General features: G+C 57.0%; 9 protein-coding genes across 9 annotated transcripts; 6 read left to right on the top strand and 3 right to left on the bottom strand.

The window, feature by feature from the left end:
- Positions 1 to 1,369: 1,369 nt before the first annotated feature.
- B0I36DRAFT_351820 (INO80 complex, subunit Ies4) lies at positions 1,370 to 2,221 on the top strand (the record flags this gene model as incomplete). Its single annotated transcript, XM_046157049.1, has 2 exons — positions 1,370 to 1,728; positions 1,819 to 2,221. The coding sequence occupies 2 exons, from the start codon at positions 1,370 to 1,372 to the stop codon at positions 2,219 to 2,221; spliced, it is 762 nt and encodes a 253-aa protein (XP_046009090.1).
- A 178-nt stretch (positions 2,222 to 2,399) lies between these two features.
- On the bottom strand, positions 2,400 to 3,488 carry B0I36DRAFT_150143 (uncharacterized protein). The gene has a single exon (XM_046148499.1). The coding sequence runs from the start codon at positions 3,198 to 3,200 to the stop codon at positions 2,595 to 2,597; it is 606 nt and encodes a 201-aa protein (XP_046009089.1). The 5' UTR covers positions 3,201 to 3,488; the 3' UTR covers positions 2,400 to 2,594.
- Positions 3,489 to 4,464: 976 nt separating this feature from the next.
- Positions 4,465 to 6,626, top strand: B0I36DRAFT_249286 (CTLH/CRA C-terminal to lish motif domain-containing protein; the record flags this gene model as incomplete). The annotated part of the gene is made up of 8 exons (XM_046150461.1): positions 4,465 to 4,952; positions 5,029 to 5,282; positions 5,335 to 5,444; positions 5,514 to 5,554; positions 5,606 to 5,657; positions 5,716 to 5,869; positions 5,921 to 6,412; positions 6,475 to 6,626. 8 exons carry the CDS (start codon positions 4,465 to 4,467, stop codon positions 6,624 to 6,626), a joined length of 1,743 nt encoding a protein of 580 aa, XP_046009088.1.
- A 421-nt stretch (positions 6,627 to 7,047) lies between these two features.
- Positions 7,048 to 8,188, bottom strand: B0I36DRAFT_365521 (S-adenosyl-L-methionine-dependent methyltransferase; the record flags this gene model as incomplete). The annotated part of the gene is made up of 2 exons (XM_046159153.1): positions 7,048 to 7,446; positions 7,559 to 8,188. 2 exons carry the CDS (start codon positions 8,186 to 8,188, stop codon positions 7,048 to 7,050), a joined length of 1,029 nt encoding a protein of 342 aa, XP_046009087.1.
- A 1,042-nt stretch (positions 8,189 to 9,230) lies between these two features.
- Positions 9,231 to 10,278, top strand: B0I36DRAFT_375878 (short chain dehydrogenase/reductase family; the record flags this gene model as incomplete). The annotated part of the gene is made up of 3 exons (XM_046160405.1): positions 9,231 to 9,260; positions 9,432 to 9,456; positions 9,524 to 10,278. The coding sequence occupies 3 exons, from the start codon at positions 9,231 to 9,233 to the stop codon at positions 10,276 to 10,278; spliced, it is 810 nt and encodes a 269-aa protein (XP_046009086.1).
- A 322-nt stretch (positions 10,279 to 10,600) lies between these two features.
- Positions 10,601 to 11,812, bottom strand: B0I36DRAFT_365519 (uncharacterized protein; the record flags this gene model as incomplete). Its single annotated transcript, XM_046159152.1, has 1 exon — positions 10,601 to 11,812. One exon carries the CDS (start codon positions 11,810 to 11,812, stop codon positions 10,601 to 10,603), a length of 1,212 nt encoding a protein of 403 aa, XP_046009085.1.
- Positions 11,813 to 15,841: 4,029 nt separating this feature from the next.
- Positions 15,842 to 16,255, top strand: B0I36DRAFT_365518 (uncharacterized protein; the record flags this gene model as incomplete). Its single annotated transcript, XM_046159151.1, has 2 exons — positions 15,842 to 16,062; positions 16,243 to 16,255. The coding sequence occupies 2 exons, from the start codon at positions 15,842 to 15,844 to the stop codon at positions 16,253 to 16,255; spliced, it is 234 nt and encodes a 77-aa protein (XP_046009084.1).
- A 1,866-nt stretch (positions 16,256 to 18,121) lies between these two features.
- Positions 18,122 to 19,375, top strand: B0I36DRAFT_329307 (uncharacterized protein). The gene is made up of 2 exons (XM_046154704.1): positions 18,122 to 18,514; positions 18,682 to 19,375. The coding sequence occupies exons 1-2, from the start codon at positions 18,236 to 18,238 to the stop codon at positions 18,916 to 18,918; spliced, it is 516 nt and encodes a 171-aa protein (XP_046009083.1). The 5' UTR covers positions 18,122 to 18,235; the 3' UTR covers positions 18,919 to 19,375.
- Positions 19,376 to 20,144: 769 nt separating this feature from the next.
- B0I36DRAFT_329304 (uncharacterized protein) lies at positions 20,145 to 20,921 on the top strand. The gene has a single exon (XM_046154703.1). The coding sequence runs from the start codon at positions 20,242 to 20,244 to the stop codon at positions 20,488 to 20,490; it is 249 nt and encodes an 82-aa protein (XP_046009082.1). The 5' UTR covers positions 20,145 to 20,241; the 3' UTR covers positions 20,491 to 20,921.
- Positions 20,922 to 21,513: the final 592 nt, after the last annotated feature.

Here is a 21,513-nt window from a genome sequence, read left to right as displayed (position 1 = left end):
GTAGATGCTGCGCATCGCAGAAGTCTAAGGTAGGTAGGTGGCGGAGGACGTCGAGCGTCAGAATCCGATTGCTCGAGATAGCTGCCGTCAGCGTATCGCGAAGGTGGCGTGGCTGACGACCAGTCTGTAGCGTTCCATTGATGACCAGCACGGCTCTCTGCGCCGCGTGATCGCCTGTCAGGTCTCTACTCGTGGGGACCTGGTGGTTTGAGTTGTGCAAATCCCGGTCGATGGGTGGCAGAAGGGGGCCGGCTGCCCTAATCCGAGGGGGCTGGCTGGGCTTTTGCTGGCCGGCTGCGTGATGGCGTCGGAAGGTCTTTGGGGGTCGAGAGCGAGGATGGAGCACTCTGGCCTGAACTGACCATGCCCAATGGCTGAGTCGGAACAGCGGGCTGATGGTTTCCAGGTCCAGGAGGCGTGATCATGACACCGTGCCATCTGGTGGGCAGACACGGAGCACGGCTGAATGGGCGAAAGCGCGCAGTACCTGGGCGGGAGCGAGCGAGTACACATGGACGGGCGGCAGACTGCGCAAAAGACGCGCTGCACACAAGTACTGTCCCTGCAGGGCCCAGGTACTACCGGGGCGCTCCAGACGCGGCGCTGCAGGGGTGGGGCCGTGCTGGACCAACACGCACCACCGCAAATCTTGGGACAAGCAGAGACCCAGACGGATTCCTGGAGCGAGCACCAGCGCAAATGGATCGGGACGAGCAGCAACAAGTCTGGTCCGCCTCCTCACACCTGGGCATTGTCGCGCACCACAGTCGACGGAAATGAGACCAAGGCCCCAGACCTGCACCGAGCAGCAATGGCTCCTCCCAGCAAACCATCATCTCGTCCCCTTCCCTCCTCCATCTCCTCCATCTGCATCACCACCAGCCTCACCATCACCACCGCCGCACGCTGCCCTCCCTGTCTTTTGCTGCGTCCCGCCGTCGCTGCCGCAGACTCCCTGCACCAGCCAGCCTCAACCTGCCGTTTTCTCTCCCACGCGCACGCTCGCCCACGACTCGCCGCGCCCGCCCTGACCACGCTCCTGCTGCAATCTTGACATTCCCCTTCACACCGGAACGCATCGACGCAGAACCCATTTCCGAAACCACGTCAGCGACGATTAACCTTGAACGACCTGGCCGTCCAACTCACCACTTCTGACACCTTGGTATTTGGCCAGGCACAAGGTCATCAATAGCTGCACGACCTCATTCCGCACATATTCCATCAGGCATTAATACCTGATCATCTCCCTGCCGACTCGCCTGCGAAAGCATAAACGACAACGCCCGCGGCCAATATTGTCGCACGCGTTATCGACCGAGCGACCATTCTTGTGCACAAAACCCCCCAAAGCAAAAGCTCATCCATCATGGCTCCTCAGGACAAAGGCCGGAGGTCAAGCGGCAAGATCACCATGCTGGTGACTCTGCAAGTCAACCCAGACAAGCTCCGCAAGATTGTTGACCCGTCAACTGCCAACGCCGAAGCATCCATCAAGGAGTCGCCGGCTCCGGAAGTTGGCACCCCGGCTGAGATTCCCACTGCGGCCTCCAGTGGAGAGAACGCTTCCGACTCGACGCCAGGCACGCCTTCGTCGCAAGCCGTCATGGGGCCCCCTTCCGACACTCTCAAGAAGAAAGGCGTCAAGAGGAGCGCGGCTGGCGCCAACGGCAATGAGGTCGTCGCCAAAGTCCGTGGCAAGCCTGGCCCCAAGAAGAAGCTGAAGTTGTACGTCAAGCCAATGCTGTCGCCTATTCCATACCCTTCTAGCCCACGTTCCACCATTTAGCCATCCACTAACCTCGTGTGTTTTTACAGGGACGACGGAGAGACCGCCCGTGCTAGTGCATATCACAAGCTCGGACCCAAGGCCAACCAAGGTGCCATCAATGCCGGCCTGCGTGCACTCGATCGGTCAGGCACCCCGTGCAGAAAGTGGCAGAAGGGCGGTTTCACGCTGAAGAGCTTTACTGGCGTTGTCTGGGGCATTCCACGCTGGACTGCACCTCCCAAGGCCAAGGCTGACGCGGATAGTTCAGAAGGTGCTGGCGGCTCTGCTGAGAGCAGCAACAAGGAGAACAAGGACGGTAGCCAAGCCAAGAGCGAGAAGAGTGCGAGCAACGCTGGTGGTGATAACCAGCAAGACGTCAGCAAGCCGCCCAGCGTTCGCATCAGCTCACCGGCGCCTGCCGCTGCTACACCCATCGCTGCTGCTTCGTAGCACTGCCAACTGTCTGCCTCTGAGACAGCTGCCGGGCATATTGTTCTCGAGGGGACATGTTCTTTCGACTTGTTCTTTGGTAAAAGCTTGGCGTTACCGGTATGGGGTCTGGCGCCACAGTTTCGGATGTACAAACAGGGTCTCTGCCTGCCCTGCGTGTTTGAGATTTTTGTCGAAAAAGACTATCGCGCTGTAAAGCACATCGCGTTGCATGGACTCGGGCACGGCGTCACTCGGTTCACATGGGATAATTTGCAGTCTGCACAAGATAGCATCTGGCGTTTTAGGGGAGACTGTTTTCGGGACTGTATATCTACATTTTTTGTTTCTGGTTTCCGTAGAGGGGCATTATATGAAAACATGCGTCATCTACTTACAAGATCCCTCGCGCTCGGTTTGCTCGGCTGGTTTCGATGAAATGTGACGCAGTCCCTCGCTGACGTCGCAAAGGCAAATGAGATCCAAGGTGTCGAGGCTCAAAGGTCGGCATGGCGATTGAAATGCATGTCCCTTCCGATGAAGGCCCCTGTTCCGCAAATGCTGGAGTTCGCACGAGTGTTAGTGGGGAGCTGGTTTTTGTGGAAATGGTGTCCCTCCAATGTTGCCAAGCCTGTTGTATTTCGTGGTTTGAAGCCCGACCCGTGTCCCGTGATGAGCTGACACCATCCTCAAACCAAGCCGCCCTCTGTATTCGACCCCCTCTGCCCTGCGCTCCTTGCTCTTTGGGGCTCCGCCAAAGCGCATGGGTCGCAGGCGCTCCGGGGTGACATTGCCGTTGACCTCGACCCCTGCATGCCGAATCCGCACTAGTCTGTAAGTAGGGCCTTGTGGGGATGTCCACCGTGGAGCAAGCAAGCCCGGAGCGGTTCTGCTCGACGAAGACGTGCCTGCTACCATTGTAAGACCTGTATGAATCGCCCGATGGAGGATAGTTTAACGTACTCAGTGTAAGTATGGAGTAGGAAATGGGGGAATTCATGACTCTTGTAAGCTACGGTTCGTCTTCACTGGCAAGAAACGGGTGAGGAGAAGGTGCACAGCACTCCGCAGCGCCCGGGAAGGAGCGCTTCCGGAGACAGCGATTCTGCTTCCACACAGAACGAGCATCGACCTGCCCGCGAGCAGGTCGGTTCCATTGATGCTGGCGACTGACCCAAGCGGCTCGATATCAGCCTGGATACTAGAGTACTCTCTGGGAGGAGTGTACACGCCCACTGGATGAGCCGTCGACTCTGGAAGTCACGCGGACGCCATGGGAGGCGTGGGGACCCGGAGGTGGGGATGTACTGTAGCATGCTATGGGCAAACTGAATGATATCAGTGACTGTCAGCCATGATAACAGCGCTGCCAGCCTGCACAGGTGCAAGTGGCTGTCCCCGCCGATTGGCAGCACTCCGCCATCCAATCAGCCAGGACAGTGCACTGCTGGGGAACACCACGAACCCGAACCCGGAGCTGGGCCAGCACGACCAGAGCTAGTTGAGCGTGACCACGGGCGACCTTCCAGCGCACAACAACACGTTTGGCAACAACTGCATATCCAGCACTGGCGCTTCTTGTACCGCTCCTCCACGAGCGCCTCTATGTGCTTTGCAGAGTCCTGGACGCAGCGTGCATCTGGCTCCGAGCTGAGCGACCTGACGTAGCTCCCCCCCGGCCACCCCTGGCCCGTACGCGGATACCCGCGGAACGACAAGCCACCACTGCTGTCGTCCCATGCACCACTGTCGTTAGATCTGCATATCGCCATCTGTGTGTCGTCCATCGTCGATCCTCGAGGTGTTTTTGACATTCTCGAGCTCCAGCACTTCGAAGAGCAACAGTTGCATACTACATCTCTGCGCCGGTGACGACTTTCCGGTGCCCGTGGCATATTCACATTAGCTGCCATCCTCCAGCCACACCGTCATCCAGCATGGCGAACCCGTACCATTACGGCTCGACCGGCTTCCCTCCAGACGGCTCTTCCTCAAGAGACTATGACAGCCGGTCGCAGGCCACATACCCGTCCTTCTCGAATCCGAACGCGGCCTTCACGACCGCGCCAACCCCTCCGCTCAACCGACTATCACACCTCTTGAACCCAACCACCGAACCGACAAGCGAGCTCTTTTCAACGCGTGGCCACCAAGGCACGCATGCCGACTCAGACCACAATGGCACCATGTTCGACGGTGCCCAGTCTCCCGCTCCTTCGCGGACGCCGCATCTCCCTCCAGCCTCGAGAGCTTTCGAGAAGTTCATGAGCAACGGCTCTACAGACCACTACTGGACAAACAAGCACCGAAATAACGGCTTCTTTGTCCCATCGTATCTCCGAGGGAGCAGCTACATCCAGAAACTCGAGGAGGTTCATCGGGCGCAAGCCGCCCAGAGGGAACTACAGTCCGCCGCGACAGCCAGCGCCAGCCTCCAGAATGGACACTCCGGTGCGTCAGGTTCGAAGCAGGCGCCAGCATCACATATGGGCATGAAGATTGATGTTATTGAGCGCGCACCGACCTCTGACTATGACGACGTCGTGGCTCCGCTGCCGTCCAAGTGGAACAAGGATGACAAGTACGGCGGGCTTGAGGTCATTGGCGACGGGCAAGAGGTCAAGTACAACACTTCGAGGGGCACGAAGGACCAAGACCACGAGGTCTGCTCAATCAGAGCAGATCATGCCATGCCAAACCAAGCGGGTATCTACTACTTCGAGATCTCTATCTTGTCCAGGCGGCGAGACGAGTAAGCTTCCCCTCTCGATCTGGTCGGCTTATCAGCAGCAGTAGACACCGATACTGACAATGTGACAAAACTGTAGAACTTCAGTATGTATAGGCGTCTCGAACAAATCGGTACCCCTATCCAGACCACCTGGGTGGGAGCCCGAGTCCTGGGGATATCACGGCGACGATGGCGAAGTATATGTGGGCGCGAATGTTGGTAAAAAGTACGGCGCACGGTTCGGCCCAGGTGACTTTGTCGGCTGCGGCGTAAACTTTCGGACACGCAAGATCTTTTTCACGCGGAACGGATCCATACAGAACTCAGGGCAGCGTGAGTCGTTCCGATCCAGTCCTCGGGAGACCTTTCAGCTGACACGATGGATTTGAAGCTGCTGCACGAGACATAAAGGGCAAGCTGTACCCCACGATCGGGGTGAAGAAGACCGGGGAGCACATTCGCGTCAACTTTGGACACACCCCATTCGTATTTGACATCGATGCTATGATGGCGGTATGTACAAACGGGCATGCACAAACGCTATGATGGTTCGGGATCATTGATGCGCTAACAAGCCGACAGAAAGAACAACAAGCTATCCAAGAGTCCATAGCCCAGACCAGGTAGGTTGACCTTTTTGGCCCATGTGCAGCTCTATGGTTAACACAGACCAGCATTGAACGTCTAGTACCTGGCATGGACGAGACCGAGCTGATACAACAACTGGTGCGTACCAGCCCCCCAAAGGATACGAATATGTTGTTCGTAACTGACCTTGCAATAGGTGCTCCAATTTCTGCAACACGACGGCTACGTTGAGACTGCACGGGCCTTTGCGGATGAGATTCACCAGGAGAAGCAGGCACTAAACCTGAACTCGAACAAAACTATTGACAGCGCCACGATCAAGGATGATGAAGACGCTAATCGTCGGCAACGTGGGTATTTTCTTAGTTCTCAGTGCTTCACTTTGCTGACCGCCTCAACAGGCATCAGGAGAGCGGTCCTCGAGGGAGATATCGACAAAGCCCTCAAATATACGAATCTCTACTATCCTCAAGTTTTGGAAGAGAACGACCATGTGTACTTCAAGCTGCGATGTCGAAAGTTCATCGAGATGGTGCGCAGATCGGCCGAGCCGAACAACAACGGCCTGAGGAAGAAGAGCAGCAGTCGCACGCTAAGCGATGTTCCTAATGAAATGGACGTCGACGAGAACGGCTTCGATGACGAGATGGAGACCGAAGATGGGTCAGAGCCAGGGACAGAGGACCAGGACCTTTTGTCCCAGACGATCGCATATGGGCAGTCCTTGCAAGCCGAGTTCAAAGATGATCCCAGGCGGGATGTCAGGAAGACGTTGCAAGACATCTTTGCCTTGCTAGCATATCCGAACCCGCTCAAGGTCAAGGAGCTCGCGCCACAGCTTGACCGCAGGGGTAGGGCCGCTGTGGCTGAAGATCTGAACTCTGCCATCCTATGTGAGTGACAATGCTTGAAATAGTGGCCACCCTCTTCGGCTTTGCTGACAATTGCTATGTAGCATCCCTGGGCAAGTCTTCTCGGTCGGCTCTGGAAACTCTGTATGGGCAGACGAGCGTCTTGCTGGACTATCTACGTGAGGATGGGGGCTCTGGGTCCTTTGTGAGCATCCAGTCGATTGTCGACGATATCCCAAAGTCGCCCACTTTCTGAGAAGATTCGCTGGTCACATCGGTCAGGGTAGAGTTGCACGCAGGCTGCTACGTAGGGGCACAAACTCATGACCGTGCATAGCCTGCCGGGGCATTTTCGTTTGGGTTTGGCGTTTTGCGCTTCTTCAGTAATAGCATCACTCCATCGGCTGGCGGTTTGGTTTGTGCGGTAATTCCTCCCCACCTTGTTCTCGTTTGGCAGCATTGCTTGCCATGCTTGCCGTATGGTCAACACGAATACATGAGTCATAAACCATATCAGAGTTATTGGATGTGCTCAACGTCTTGTTTAGGTACCTCTCTACAAGAGTCCAGTGCGACTCTGACACAATTCGTCCTCTTGCTCTTCCACTCCCGGAAGTCTTGCCCATCTAGTCCACCATGTGCGCTTGTAATGGCTTTGAAGAAGTGACGACTCTGCCTCAATGTGACCACACCGATACACAGTCTACTACGACCATCGTCTTGCCCCCCTTCCCATCGTCTTCCTCGCGCATACCGGCAGCGTGTGTCTTGGTGGGCTTCCCGTGGATTAGTCTCTTGAGGCCAGCACCGCCGGCACTCTCTTCTTCTTCTTCTCCTCCTCCTCTTCCCACGCGACTGCCTTGAATGTTGCTGCTGCTGCTGCTGCTGCTGCTGTTGCGGCCGCCGAGGTAGCGCTCGTAGACGCCGGGGGGCATGGCCCACGGCGGGCCGGGCTCGTCGGGGGACTTTGTTGAGGGGAACTCGAGGCAGACTAGTCTCCCGCCGGGTCGCAGGAGGAGGCTGGACAGCCGGTTGGCCCACTGTGGTCGGGCTGAGGGGGGGAGGGCGCAGCCGAACTGTGTGTGCGTGTGTGGCTTTTGAGTTAGTCGGTGTTGCGTGGAGGTAGGTAGGTAGGTAGGTAGGTAGGTAGGTAAGGAAGTAATTCCCTGCCGGGTTTGAAACGCATACCGTGTAGTCAAAGATGAGATCGAACTTGACATCCTTCTCGCCGCCGCCGCCGCCGCCACTGACCTGTTCGAGCCAGTCGTCCTTGAAAAAGTCGCCCTCGACAAACTGGAAAGAGCCTGGTTCCGGGCTGGCATGCTGGACAACGCCCCCGGCGAGTTTCACCGGGTACGTCCCGTCCTTCTGGCTCCGCTCTGCATGTTCCCTGGCTCGCTGGATCCCGATGGGCGACAGATCGAGCCCGACGACGTCGTAGCCCAGCGAGCCGAGAAGGAGCACATCGTAGCCGCGGCCGCAGCCGGGGACGAGGGCTTTCGGACGACGACGACCATGGCGATATTGGTCGCCACTGTCAGTAGTGATGGTAGTGGAGGAACCGGAGGAGCAGCACGGATGACCAGGAAACAACTCGCCCGCCGTACGACCTTGGCCCTCGTCGTCGTTTTGTGGCGGCAGGCCCTGGGTCAGGATCTCGAGCAGCGCGACGCTGTGCTGCCCGCGGTCCCAGTCGGTCTGGTTGCGCTGCCAGCACGTGTTCCACCGCGAGCCGTGCTCGGATAAGGGCCTGTCCTTGAAGTGGTCGGCCAGTGTCTGAAGCCCGTCCGCCTGCGAGGCCTCGGTGGTTGTTGCCATTGAGGGCGAAGATTCAGGCTGTGATGTATCAGGATTGAGGATCAGCTGTGAGTTTGGCCCCAAGGATGCTGCTTCTGTCACGATGCTGTCTTTGAGCCGGCTTGCATAGAGTTGTTTTTAGTGACGACTATGGCATGCAAATGGCAGGCAGGCAGGCAGGCTCAGCAGCCACGAGCTGTGCGTCTTCAGGGTACTGACCTGTGTAAGGCAGACCAATATCTGGCAATTCTATGAGAGATGCCGTCTACCACCGCAGGTGTTAGTCGAGGCCGAGCAGATTCTCGTCCATTTAGCGATCAAGTGTGCGTCATGGTGTTGTGGGGAGATTGTGGGGTGTCTTGGCCAGCCCGATCTTAGTAGTGGCCGAGTCGGGTTGAGATCCTGGCTGGAGTGGCTGTCTCGTTCACACACTCTTTTTTTCTTTTTTCTTTTTGATACACAACGACAAATAATAGGTCACCAGATTCTTGATGCTCATGAAAGGTGGCTCAAGTCATGTCGCCATGGGTTCTGCTCACTGTGTTCCTGGGAGCCTTTTAGCTGGGACACTCACTGGCCGGACGAGCCTGGGGTAAAGTGGGCTGGCTGGCTGCAGCGGAACGCGATTCCGCACTGGGTGTGCTCCATACAAAGCTCCTGTGCCTCGGCTGCCGGGGGGGACGTTTCAACACTGCCAACAAACCAAAACACAGCACCATCGAGACGAGACATTGGCTGCATCTTGCAAACTCGACACAGCGATATCCTCCACCAAAACCCTCCCCGTCAAGTGTCAATCTGTACGTTGCTGCCCTGTCTGCCTCGATTCATAACCTCTGAGCTGCTGCCCCTACGTGTTGGGCGAGCATTGCGCTGTTGTTGTCACGACGTTTGGTTTCTCCCAGCTTACTATGCTTCCACGACGGGATTGTGAGACTGCCTCGAGGAAAGACTGTTGCTAATAATAAAAACCCAAAGCTACATCCTGCACCGCACTCGCCTGGTGGCCATCCACGGAGATCGTCACATTTAGTCTGCGTAGCGCAGACCTACGTTCGCCAACATGGAGATCAACAGCCTCTTCGACGTCAGAGTAAGCCAACCGTTTGAGATCGTCCTGCATACCCTGATCGAGCCATGTTCAATGCAGTTGTGCATGCTTTTCTGCAGAGCGGGAACAGCTGCTCTGTTGCAATAGTCTCCCCTGGTACTCCGGCAACCCATTCTGCTCTTCGAACACAAGCTAATACTCTAGTCGTAACAGGGCAAGGTCGTCCTGGTCACAGGAGGTCCGTAGTCATCACCGCAGCCCCGTCTCCGAATCTCTCAGCATCTCACTAACACGTCTCCCTACAGGAGCCCGAGGCATCGGCCGCATGATCTCGGAAGGCTTCGTGACCAACGGCGCCAAGGTGTACATCGCCTCCCGGGACGCCAAGGCCTGCGAGACGGCCGCCCGCGAGCTCACCTCGCTCGGCCCGGGGTCCGCCCACGCCATCCCCGCAGACCTGCTCAAGCTCTCCGAGTGCGAGAAGCTGGCGGCCGAGCTATCAAGGCGGGAGAAGGAGCTGCACATCCTCGTCAACAACAGCGGCGCGACCTGGGGAGCGCCCCTGGACGAGTTCCCCGACGCCGCGTGGACAAAGGTGCTCACGCTCAACCTCCAGCGCGTCTTCACCCTGACCCAGCTGCTCCTCCCGCTGCTCCAGGTGCCCGGCCAGAAGTCCGCGTCCTCGCCGCGCAGGGACAGCCCCGCGACCGTCATCAACATCGGGAGCATCGACGCCCTGCGCGTGCCGCTCATCGAGAGCTACTCGTACTCGGCGGCCAAGGCCGGGCTGCACCACCTCACGCGCGTGCTCTCGCAGAAGCTGGGGCCCCAGGGCATCACGGTCAACACGCTCGCCTGCGGGCCCTTTGAGACCAAGATGATGGCGCACACCCTCGAGAACATGCGCGGGGTGATCGAGGAGGGCAACCCGATGGGCAGGATCGGGCTGCCGGGGGATGTCGCGGGGGCGTGCTTGTTCCTGGGCAGTCGTGCGGGCTCGTACGTCAACGGCGCGACGCTGAACATTGACGGCGGTGTACACTTGGCTGCCAAGATGTGAAGACAGACCAGAGACAGAAAAACCTCGGAGTGGGTGGGTTGGCTTTTTTTTTGTGTGGTTCGGCCTTTGGTAGAGTTGTTTTGGGCGTGAATCCGGCCATGAATAGTACCCTATTGTAGATAACAACATGGCAATATGTACAGAACAGACATGCCACCACACCATCGTACACTGTAAATCCATTGCGCCACCCCCATCATAGTCCTCGTATAACCATGTGATGTTGTACAGTGAGGCGTCGTGACCTCTTTTCTTTTCATGACCTCATGTATGCCATTCTCAGACCCCCCCTCACATACCCACTGGCCTCTATGCTTCCAGTTTAGTTGCTCCCCCAGCACCGCTCATAGACCCGGTCTCGATGCCTCACCAGCGCGGGGAACTCGCGCACGATATCCGCGAGCGTGCGGTCACCCCAGCCAGCCTCGCAACCACTGGACGCGACCGCCGCCGCCGGGTCCAGCAGAATGAGATGGGTATACGCAAACACCGCGGCGTCAAACACGCCCGGTGCCTCTGCGCCAAAGAACCACCCTCCTCCTCCTGCTCCTCCTCCACCTCCCCCGGCGGATTGTTGCTCCTCGAGACACGTCGCCAGTGCGCCAAACGCCCGCCTCGCGTCCTCGTACAGCTTGTTGCTCTCCTTCTTGCTGTCCGCGGGGCCTACCGACCTGCTCGCCTGGCTATATATTACTCGTAATATGTCCCCGGAGGACGCACCGCCACCGCCACCACCGCCGCCGCTGGACTTGAGGATCTCGGCCTCGGCGGCGGCGCGCAGCTGGTACAGCGTCGTGGTCTGCACGACCGCGGCGCTGCTCGTGGGTTGGATGTACCAGTGCCGCAGGAGCTCGGTGTTGGCTGGGTCGAGGTACAAGGCGTACAGCCAGGCGTTGCGGACCGCGTGGTCGAGCAGCGCCGTGTAGCTTTCTAATCGGTGGTTCTGGGACGCGGAGATGTCGGATACCGGTGTTGGCTGGTTGGGTTTGAATTTGGTGATGGTGCTGGTGGTGGTAGTGTTTGTGGTGGCCCTTGCTGCGTAGGACAGTGCATATTGCTCTAGCTTGTTTGATGATATTATTGATGGAGCCGCGGCGGTGGTGCCGGTGCTGGTGCTGGTGCTTGCGCTGGCGTTCGAGATCGCTGGGATGAGGAACGGCAGGGCGCCGTTGGGCGAGGCGTGGTTGTTGGACGGGGCGAGCTGCAGGTCCTTGATGCCCGCGAGCCGCAGGAAGGTCTGCCACTTGAGGCAGGTCGGGTTGTAGCTCGGCAGGCCCTTGAGGGCGTCGGCGTCGGAGATGAAGACGTATAACGTCGCGACGTCGCGCTGCTGGGGCGAGCGGGCGGGCAGCTCGTTGGGCGGGTACGTGAGCAACGGGAACTTCTTGAAGAGCCGCGCGAGGGGCGCGGGGATGGAGAACCAGCCCGACTCGGACGTTGACGGCCGTGTTCTCGAAGAGGGGCCTTGTTTCTGGGGCTGTGACTGCTGCTGCTGCTGCGTCGCAGCACCCTCGTGGTGCTTCACTTCCGACATGTTGGTCTATGAGGTAGTCGTCGTCGTCGTGGCCGAGAGTGTAGGGTCGTTCGTGTACTGTCACAAGGGAAACGCCGCATGCATTGACCGCCCAAAGATGCAGGCACAAGTGGTTCAGCCTCACTGACGTCAGACAGGCACACACGTGTGATTCGCAACCACCTGGCGATTGTAGATAGGCTTGTTGTGGGTGGTGGTGGAGCCCCCGCGTGTGTGTTCTCGGTGAGGTAACCCGACAGCCCTCGAAACGCGGGCCAAGCCAGAAAAAAATTCATGCCAGAGCAGCGCCGAGCCGGAGCCCGGAGACGGGCCGTTTATGCGGCAGGGCCGGCCGGAGCTGCTGGCAGCTGCTGGCCAGGAAGCGCATTTGCAGCGCTCAAGTGCATGGTGCCTCAGGCGCCATCGTTAATTAAGTCCATTTGCGCAGTCCCCCACACCCCCACGCTCGGATTTTGGCAATGGACCGGTACGTACCCATCATGAGGCTCGCCAGCATCAGCCTCATGCATGCACGTACAAATGTGCTGGATGGGTGCATTCCCGCCGAGCCGCAAACGAGCAAGGGTTGCGCTGCACGACCTTCCACGAAAAGCTCAGGCGCCTGCACTCAAAGGAGGCAGATCCAGGGTCCAGGACCCTGCCACGTCCATGTCCGCTGGAGCCCAGCGGCATCACTTCAAGCTTTCTCCGAAGCGCGAGCCCCAAGGCCAGGGACACGATACGATATCGTGCGTGCCCACACCGCAACCTTGTCCGCCACACGAGGCACATCCCGAGGAATTCTCGCGCGCGCGCTCCAAGCACAGACAGACGGGAAATGGCGGCTCCGCCTGCCCTGAGATAAGCAGTCCAGCGGGCCGGCGAGCCTCTGCTTCCAAAACCACCACCACGAACACGTGCATCCTGGGATGAATGCAGAGACCGGCCCAGAGCGTCACAGGCAGAACCGGGCTCAACGCCGGTCGAGCCAGCACGAGCTAGTCAGACTGCGCCGCCCACCCGCCAGCTCACTGCACGAGGCACTGCAAGTTATTCTTTCCACGGATATGTTTAGGTCCCCGCAGAGTCTAGAAACCTTCGACGTTGTTCCGACGGAACCGTGGCCGAAGCAGACGGGCGGATCGTCACTCTGTGGCATCGCCTCGCGGGCATGTTCTTTGACAACGTAGCAGCGTGGGTATCGTTTGGTGCTCGGTCGCAGCCGCAGAGCCTTTCATCGAACCAGCAGAGTGTAGTCGGCCCGCAGTAGAACCGCTCCGGCATTTCCCTTGAGAACCCTCCCTCCTTGGGCGGACCACTTATCAATATCGTCGGCCGAATGGAATAAGGATGGCACAGACAGCAAGGGCCTTCGGGCAAAACGCCGGCCTTTTGCTGCCAAGGGCCGAGTCATTGTTCTTCCCTGCTTTCAATTGCCTGGTCATCCATGCCCTCGAGCCCTGTCCATTGCGGGGGGATGCGGAGGGAATGAGGAGGCTGTGGTGGCAAAACATGTGGAAAAGGTAGAAATGGGGAACTCGAGTCGTGTCTCGTGCGTCCGGGCCGTATCCACCGCACGGGCTTGAAGGTTGTAAAGCAGGCTCGGGGTGGCTCCGAGGTGTCCTTGCTTCGGAACCCACCCGCCTGCCACTCTCCACGCGCTGCCCGCGTCGCGAGGCGGCCAGAAATGATGATGGCCGGAGCAGGCAAGCAAGGGCGGGCTCGTGCTTTGCTCCACAAGAGGAACAATCTAGCGTCAAGGCATTTCTTCGTTGCGGAGACCCTGAATTTTTTGAGTCTGGGGCTGGCCTGGATCATGCATGGTACATAAATGCTGTCACGGATCGGCAAAGTGTGTCCACACGTGCAAGTGTCTTGTCATGGCACTCTTTGTGCCGTGTTCAAGGCTATTCGCGGCTTCATGGTCTGACGATGGGCTGGTGATGTCGAGTTCCGGGGCTGTCAGAGCTTACATTTCAAATATTGATGGACCGTGCTGCTTCGAAACGCCAGGGCTGGCTCCCTTGTTTCGATTGGTGCGCATACCCCAATTACTGTCCCACGATTGCAGCGTTCGCCTCTCGAGTTCGTCAGGACAGACACAGAGCCCGTGTCATGAACCAGATCAGCCCTTGAGACCGAGGTAACAAGCCCTTGAGGAGCGCAAAGCATATCGTAGGCCAACACATGCTTGCCGCTATCTAAGCTTCAACAGAACGACCCCGCACGTTCTCTACAGCAGACCAACATGAGGTGACAGCAAACACCATGATTAGCTCAGCGCCATGGACAGTATTGGTCGACCCCAAACTCAAAACATGTTCCGTGAATAGCACACCTCGGCGCAGGGTCGTCACTCAAATGGCATGATGCTTGTGACAGGGCCGTAGTCAGACTGCCGCCAAAGATGCTGATTGCCCCATAGGCATGATGGGTGGCTCTTTGTGAAATCTGAAACCGGCAAGCCCGCGATGCTGCATCGTTGGTCGACAAGCTCTTACTATTGCAACCCGGCGATCTTGAAGGCCGGAGATTTGGAAAATTGTCCCTGCATTGGGGCTGTGAATCAGGTCTTTTCTGGGCGCGGCGACTGCCCCGGAGCTCACTCCTGACAGGCTCGGCAGGCACAGCATGCATCAGCAGGACACCCATCGTGCTGCTATCGTGCATTCCGTCAGCAGTCTAAGTTGGTGCGTCTGTTTGTGGATGGACAGCTGAAACTCAGCAGTGCCAGCCTGGCCACACTAAGTCTCCAGGATCTTCGAAGTGCTCAGTGCTGTGGATGGTCAAAGATCTCGAGGCTGACACGTGCAGATGCAGAAGTGTGTGCCTCGCCTGGCAGATGCCGTCAAACGCATTTGACCAACCCGTCTCGAAAAGTCGTCCAAAGGCAAGCGCGCGATGTGAGGCAGTGAGTCGTAGACGGGATGAAGATATAATCAGCCAACACCCACGGTCTGCATTCTTCCTCACCACCCATCAGCGATATCAGCACCCACCAGATCAGGCCTCACCCCCTTAGACGACCACACCACCAACCAAGCTGCTCTCTGCCCGTCCCAGCATCATCACCGGCTGCTGTCAAACAGTCATTGGCGTCATCCCGCGTGTGCCCAGCCAGCCAGCCCTCTGCACGCCTGCCCACGCACGCTACTGGACGCCGCCGTAACCTTCTCCAACCATCCATCCCGCGCTGCTGCCACCCTCTCCGTCCAGCCCTCGTGCTGCACGTCACGCCCACTCCGTTCTGTTACCAGGCGCTGCAGGCAGGCGTTGGCTGCCACACCACCTCCTCCCGCATCCTGGTCCGCACACACACACAGCCGACAACGTATAGAGAAGTCAGGCTGCCCGATCACAAGCCCAAGCCGCAGGCAGCAAGGGAGGGAGACACACACCTCTCCTGGATCGCATAAGACGTGCTCACAGCCCACCAGCGAGTGCAGTTGGAGTCTTGCACAAACATTCCCTTTGAAAATCCTTCCGGTGGCCATCCAACCTCTGGGCTCCAGACGCCCGCGAGACGCAGAGAAGCTCGTGCCCTCGGAACGACAAAACCCCACACGACGCCCCAGTCTGCTAGTGCTCGAGCTTTCTCGGCGTAGCTGTCGGTTCTTCTCAAGTTTTCCCGGGGTCGACCCACTCTGATCTTGGTCCTTCCCATCCTGACCCGAAGCGGCCCTACCGACCGGCCCTGCACTTCAGGCGCTTTTCGAGCCCCGTCATTCCACCGCCAACGGCCCACTACTCGGCCAAATCGTCCCCTTCCTCCAGAGACTTATCACAAGCAGTTCCACTTGGCCGCTTGTCTATTATATACGGCCACTCTCCCGCGCGCAAGCCCGGCTGGTTTCCCTCCCAGAACCTTCATGCTCTTCCCGTCACTCGGTTTGATCTAGGAAACTATCTCTCACCATACATTATTATATTGTGGCCTCTTGGAACAACCATCAGCAAACTCCAAACACCATCCACACCATCCAGGACATACTACTCTGTGTTCGCAAAGCATTGTCGCCATCACCACAAACACAACACACCTTCTTCACAATGGACATGCCTCAACGCTCCACCAGCAGCTCATCGAGCGCTTCCAACTCGACGATGCAGCCTTCGCCTTCTCAGAGCTACGTGCCTGCACCCAGCCCACCCATGGGTCAGCAGTCCAGCGGCACCGACATGTTCCTGAGGGACTTCAACCTGGTCGCCGAGGCCGCCAAGCGCGCCCAGATGGCCGTCATGATGCGCGACCTTGACGACTTCTGCATTTCGTGAGCGGACTGCTAGGCGCTCTTACCAGCCTTTTTGGCCTGCAGTCCTACAACTGCGACATCCGGCCTGAACGATGCAGCAGGTTTCTCTATCCCTGGCGGCTGCATCAGTACTTGTTCCGGCACTGTCTTCGCAATGCGCAAGGGACGAAAGCGCACCCTGACGTCTTGCCCCACCAGCTCGGAGGCCTAGGCTAAAGCGCTGCAAAGCCAGCACGAGTTGCCTCGGGTGTCCCGCCGGGTTTTTCCCACTCCCTTCGGGTGCATCGTCATCACCCTCCGCACAATGCAGGGGGTCGCCGCATTGCATCACCCTCGCACCCATCGATGCGATCGGCTCGAGGCCTTGCTCTGCTATTGCTCATATCCGCCCAGAGATAACAGAAGCACGCAAGCCTCGGATGAACATTTGGCGAGACGCTCGTGCCAGCAAGGGCCACCGTGCTTGCCTTCAGGGTCCTCTGACCCCAGTCACTCCGTCTTATTGGCGGGGTTACCTGTCTCGGGATAGACGGCGCATCAATCTCCTCACATCTTCACTTTTCTCTCTCTGTAGCCATCCACGCAAGCGACTGCTTTTCAGGCCCGCAAATCTTGTCGAATCGGCCGCACATCATGTCTCACGACTCCAGGAGGATCTGGAGAAGGCGTTCAATCAGGCGTTAGCATTCATTCAAGCATACCCAGTAGCGACGAGATCGTCGGCATTGTTTCTTCTCAACTTCAATACCAATATTATCAACGTAATGAAGCCAATCTGCTGTGTACCAAGACTGTCGGTGTGACTCGCCTTTGTGGCAAGACTAATGGGTTTCTCCAGTGATCGTCTACAACACTGACCCAGAACTTTTGCATTGGTGATCAATGTCTGACACTGCCATGTGCGGGTCAATAATTTGCAAATCAATACTTTGCCGCCCTAACCAGCCAGCCTGATTGGAAATGCGCCTAAGCAATCGTTCCTCTCCGCACGAGCCTTACCCGACGACGGGGCGCCCACATGCTTGCTGCTGCTTTATGTGCTCGTGGAACACAGTGTGTGTACATTGAGCCAAGCCGTGTGGGGGTCCGTCCTCCACATTCCATTCATCCCGCATCCCGCATCCCACAGCCGACCCGACCCCATTCGCATTTTGCCGGTAGAGTGGACGACGTAACATGCGATCCTACGGGGGTTGGGACACGCACATACGCACGCATGCACGCACACGGGAAAATACGCCCAAAAGGGGGTCGTCAGATAGCCCAAAGGAGAAAGCTGGTGATGACTGAATTCAACATGGGTGTGTGCACAGTCGAACGCACACACGCACGCACACACAGCCGACCGAGGCTTCACAGTGGCAGGGATTAGCGCCGGATGAGAACCAGATTACAGTAGTAGGCGTGTTAGCTTGCACGGGCAGGTCTCAAGATGGCGTGCCGTCCCCAATGTTTTCTTCTGCTAGACCTTGGTCATGTGGTGCTGTTGTTGTAGTAGTGCCGCAAGTTGATGCGACTAGTGACGATCGCTGATCGATAAAGCAGTAGTGCTGACGACAAAGACGAAGGAAGAAGAAGAAGAAAAGGAAGAAGACAAGTGATGATGTCGCAATGCCGCGGAAGTCGTCCTCCGCGCGCGAGCGTCTTTGTCTCCAGGCTCTCTGAACATCAACTGTTGACAAAACACGCCTTCCAAAGAAAGGAGCATCGCTGTCCGGCGCTTTGAGGAAGCTCGCAAGGTAACCTGCCTACGGACACGAGATGGGAAGGACGCGCGGGCGTCGTTATTTAATTTAAAACAAGGTGTCTTCCGCTGCAAGACGGAGCAGGGAAAGGTCGTGATATATATTGTGTCTCTAAAGTGCATGCATGCTCACCGGCTGGCACGATGCCGCACCTCGCATGCACATACCATATCAATACCAATGGGGTGAATGAGCTCACATACTACGGTAGGTAAAGTACATACATGTCGACATGTGCCGAGTGGCCGTGGGGGGGATAAAGCACCTTCCCACCTGCAGTTGCATTCGAGTGTGGGGCCCCCACACACCTGTACCCCCACTACACAGTTTGGGAAAGAATGGGTGGTGCACTGTGGCAAACAAAGTGGTTGCTTACTTCTGACATAATCCTGCATTTGGACTGACGAGCTGACTGCATATGGTAGGTGTGTCGTGGCAAGTCAAGTATGTACGCGCATGCACAGAACAACCTTGGCCTTGGCCCCAGTTGCTTCGCTGCAGGAACGCTCGTCCGAGGCCACTATCATGCGTTCATGTCAGTCCGGGGGGATGGCGCTTGCTCGCAAGACCACCGTCCAGCCAGGACTCTTTTGGTTCTTCGAGCAATACTGAACCCCACCTTCGTCGTCAGGGACTTTTCGAAGGGATCCTTACTGAAAATCCATCACAAAAGGGACCCCATCCCTCTCCACACAGCCCCCGACACGCGGGCACGGGAACAAAGAGTGAGTGCCTGGGCGCCAAGTTGAGAGAGTGCCACCGCCCGACTTGTAGATTGATGGCCTCGCGCATGTCTGGTCCGTAGTAGTAGCAGTGCCCTTACTCCCCGGATAAACAAATTACCCTCCGCTGGCAAGAGAGTGGCTGACAGAACCCGCAACCCACCACACAGCGCGGGAGCCTGGCCTTGGGCATCATAGATACGGACCATGACATGACTCGAGCGACCCTACGGCCGGCAAGATATGCACCCCCAAGACGTCCCGCCCAGGCTTGGGCCTTTCTCTGCTTTGACCGCGTCAAGCCACAGTTCGGCAAGTACCCGACCGAGACGGGTGGGCTCCGAGGCGTTTCTCTGGCCCAGTCTTCTTTTGTTGTCCCTTTGGGCAGCTTGGCGGTCTACCCGTAGTCCGGTTGGCAGGGACAGAGCGAAACTTGTGCGGAGTGCCCGAAAGAGGCAATTTCTACCGCCCGCCGTCGGGGATCCTCTGACTCGGCCGATGGTGACGGGATCGTAAATAATCTGGGGTTTCTTCTCGCGGGTTCTTGTCAGGGAAGGCCTGGTAGGCGGGGTCCACAGTATCGTTCTTGATGTGCTGTCGTCATGTGATTTCCATCACCTGCAATCCATCACTTGCGTCTTTCTTTGCGCCATTCAACAGTTGTGCAAGTGATTCTAAAGCCTGGGAACGGGGGGCTTTGTGTCGTGGTCTGTGGCGTGCCGGAAGCAAAGAGCAAGAGGGCGTTTAACATATCTCAACAAGGACTGAACCCGCACTGCCAGAGTGGTGAGCGACGGCTAGATCTCGAGAAGGCATTAAACAAGGCAGACCGTCATAAACAAATGCGAATCGAATGAAGCCAACAAGCCTTCATTGCTTGGATCTCCCTTTGCTTGTCACCAATAAGAACAGACGAGCTGGCCATTATCCTACCACGCCTCAGTTCAAGCCAGGCATGGCAAGGGGACCACACGATTCTGCTCCTTCTGCTGCCGGCTCTTGAAATCAAGGCAGATGGCTTCAACAATCGTGGCGAAGACACTGCTGTGCTCCAAGATACTTTGGGTTTTGGATGATAGACTTCGGCGCTGACAAGGAGACGTACAAGCCCCGAAATATCAACTCACAGCTCCAGTGCTCGATACAACTGACTCCGTGGATCGTAATCAACTAGTGGACTTTGCGACTAAGTTCCCGCCGTTGCTGCCAACTCCGTCATTATATTTAGGTCTTCGCAACCAACTCGGTGTTTGGAGATCAACATTTCCCAACCCAAAAGCAGCATTCGCAGAAGCCCCACGGATCACACCGTCTTCGTCACATAGGCCCTCCTGTTGAAAAGATCCGATCCATCGTACACTGAAACAGTCTGCCAATGGTATTTCATTTTCCATAGTTTCTGATGCAGACAAAGTCCACCAATCGGTCAAACCATTTCGCCTCTTCACCCTGCAGACGCACCTGGCGCAATACACGCTCATCAGACCATTTGGAGCACATGCAAGCTCTCGTCTGAACTCCACCAATATTCCAGATCCCCGGGTCGCCAGCGATCGTGGCCTCGCTCCCGATTCGGGCTCCCCGGAGGTTGATATTCCGAAAAGCCACAACGGCTCAAGTCCCCCCCCGCCCCCCCCCCGCTGGGCACCCCCACGAAATGCACATATCTAGATTTGACAACCTCCTCCACAAAGATGGATATATACCCTCCCACGGGGTACGTATAAAACATGGATGTAAACAAGCTTCTACAAAGCCTAAGACGGCGTGCATGGAGGGGCGCTGCGAATCCAACCCAGGGTTGTTGCTGCTGTCCAGGGGTTAAGCTACACTTGGTTCTCCCTGCCCTCCCCCCTTCCTTCTCCACGCTTTCCCCCCAATCTATTTCACAATCTGACACTAGATTGTGCTCGCGTGACCATCTGAGTATGTGGTCAGTCGGCAAAAGCAAAGAGCAAAAGCGAAGAGCCAAAGCTTAGGATAAAAGCTTCAAACTCAAAGGAGGATAGCAACGTGATTCCAGAAACGTTACATCGATCACCGTCCTCCTCCCCCTCCTCCTCCTCCTTCTTGTTTCGATTCTCCGAAGCTGCAGGTCCATCTGTCTTGTGGATGATTGGAAGGTATTATTGCGCAAGACTTTAACACGGACAGTCCATCGCCGAGAGGATAGCCAGATACTGGCAGTGCTGGTCGTAAGATGCGTGTGTGTGGGTGTGTATAAGAGAGAAAGAGAGAGTGAGAGCGAGAGAGAGAGAAGCTTCTCCGTGTTAGTCCCAGATCGCGTCAATCGAGTTCATCGTGTGCGCAATGATTTCGGAGTACATGGTCTCGATAAGCCGGTTCTCGAGAAAGAACTATGATTGCGGGATCAAAGTAGTCCACCGCCAAATTCCTCCCCCCCCCCTTTCCAGGTAACGAGCCATTAGCCATTACATTCAGATCCTTGCAGTCGATCTGGGCATGTTTATGCGCCTGGGCAGAAGAAGTCACTGCAACTGCAAACGCAAAGGCAACCCCTATTTCAACACTATCTGCATGAGTCAGCATGCGTCCCGTATTGCAAATCTATGTTAGGTAGTGGCCTCTCAACCCGTAAGCCTTCACTTTGGACTGCTGTCACTGAGCTGGTGTCGCTGGTCCATGGGTGACAGTCAATGCATGATGTGCTTGACTAGTTTGGACACGCCATACGGGAGGTGTTTTGGTTACGGTAAGGACTCAGTCAGTGACTGGGAGCGCGATAAGCAAGATGCTACAACTGAATGTGTGGCAACATCCTCAACCGTGACACCTGCCCTATTCATGTACCGGGTAGAGAATCGTGTTGCTTTACGCGTCGATGATCGGGTAATGGCCAGGCGTAGGTGTATGTCTCATCAAGACGTCAAATTCACAGATGGGATCTAGGAGGCACTGCACACGCCTTCGGAAGCGAGTCTCGTGCGTCTCCATTCTTCAACGCGATTGTGAAAAACCTCATCCTACGCCTATAAACTTTT

This window comes from Microdochium trichocladiopsis (assembly GCF_020744255.1).
Source record: "Microdochium trichocladiopsis strain MPI-CAGE-CH-0230 chromosome Unknown B0I36scaffold_8, whole genome shotgun sequence".
NCBI classification, from domain to species: Eukaryota; Fungi; Ascomycota; class Sordariomycetes; order Xylariales; family Microdochiaceae; genus Microdochium; species Microdochium trichocladiopsis.
This window is presented reverse-complemented; position numbering and strand designations above follow the sequence as displayed.

What these genes read in the sequence shown, in the direction of transcription:
- B0I36DRAFT_150143 (XM_046148499.1), bottom strand. Translation starts at nt 3,200, where the DNA reads ATGAATTCCCCCATTTCCTACTCCATACTTACACTGAGTACGTTAAAC.
- B0I36DRAFT_329307 (XM_046154704.1), top strand. Translation starts at nt 18,236, where the DNA reads ATGTACGCGCATGCACAGAACAACCTTGGCCTTGGCCCCAGTTGCTTC. An exon ending in CGCGGGCACGGGAACAAAGA is followed by an intron (nt 18,515 to 18,681) that starts GTGAGTGCCTGG and finishes CCCACCACACAG; the next exon opens with CGCGGGAGCCTGGCCTTGGG.
- B0I36DRAFT_329304 (XM_046154703.1), top strand. Translation starts at nt 20,242, where the DNA reads ATGGATGTAAACAAGCTTCTACAAAGCCTAAGACGGCGTGCATGGAGG.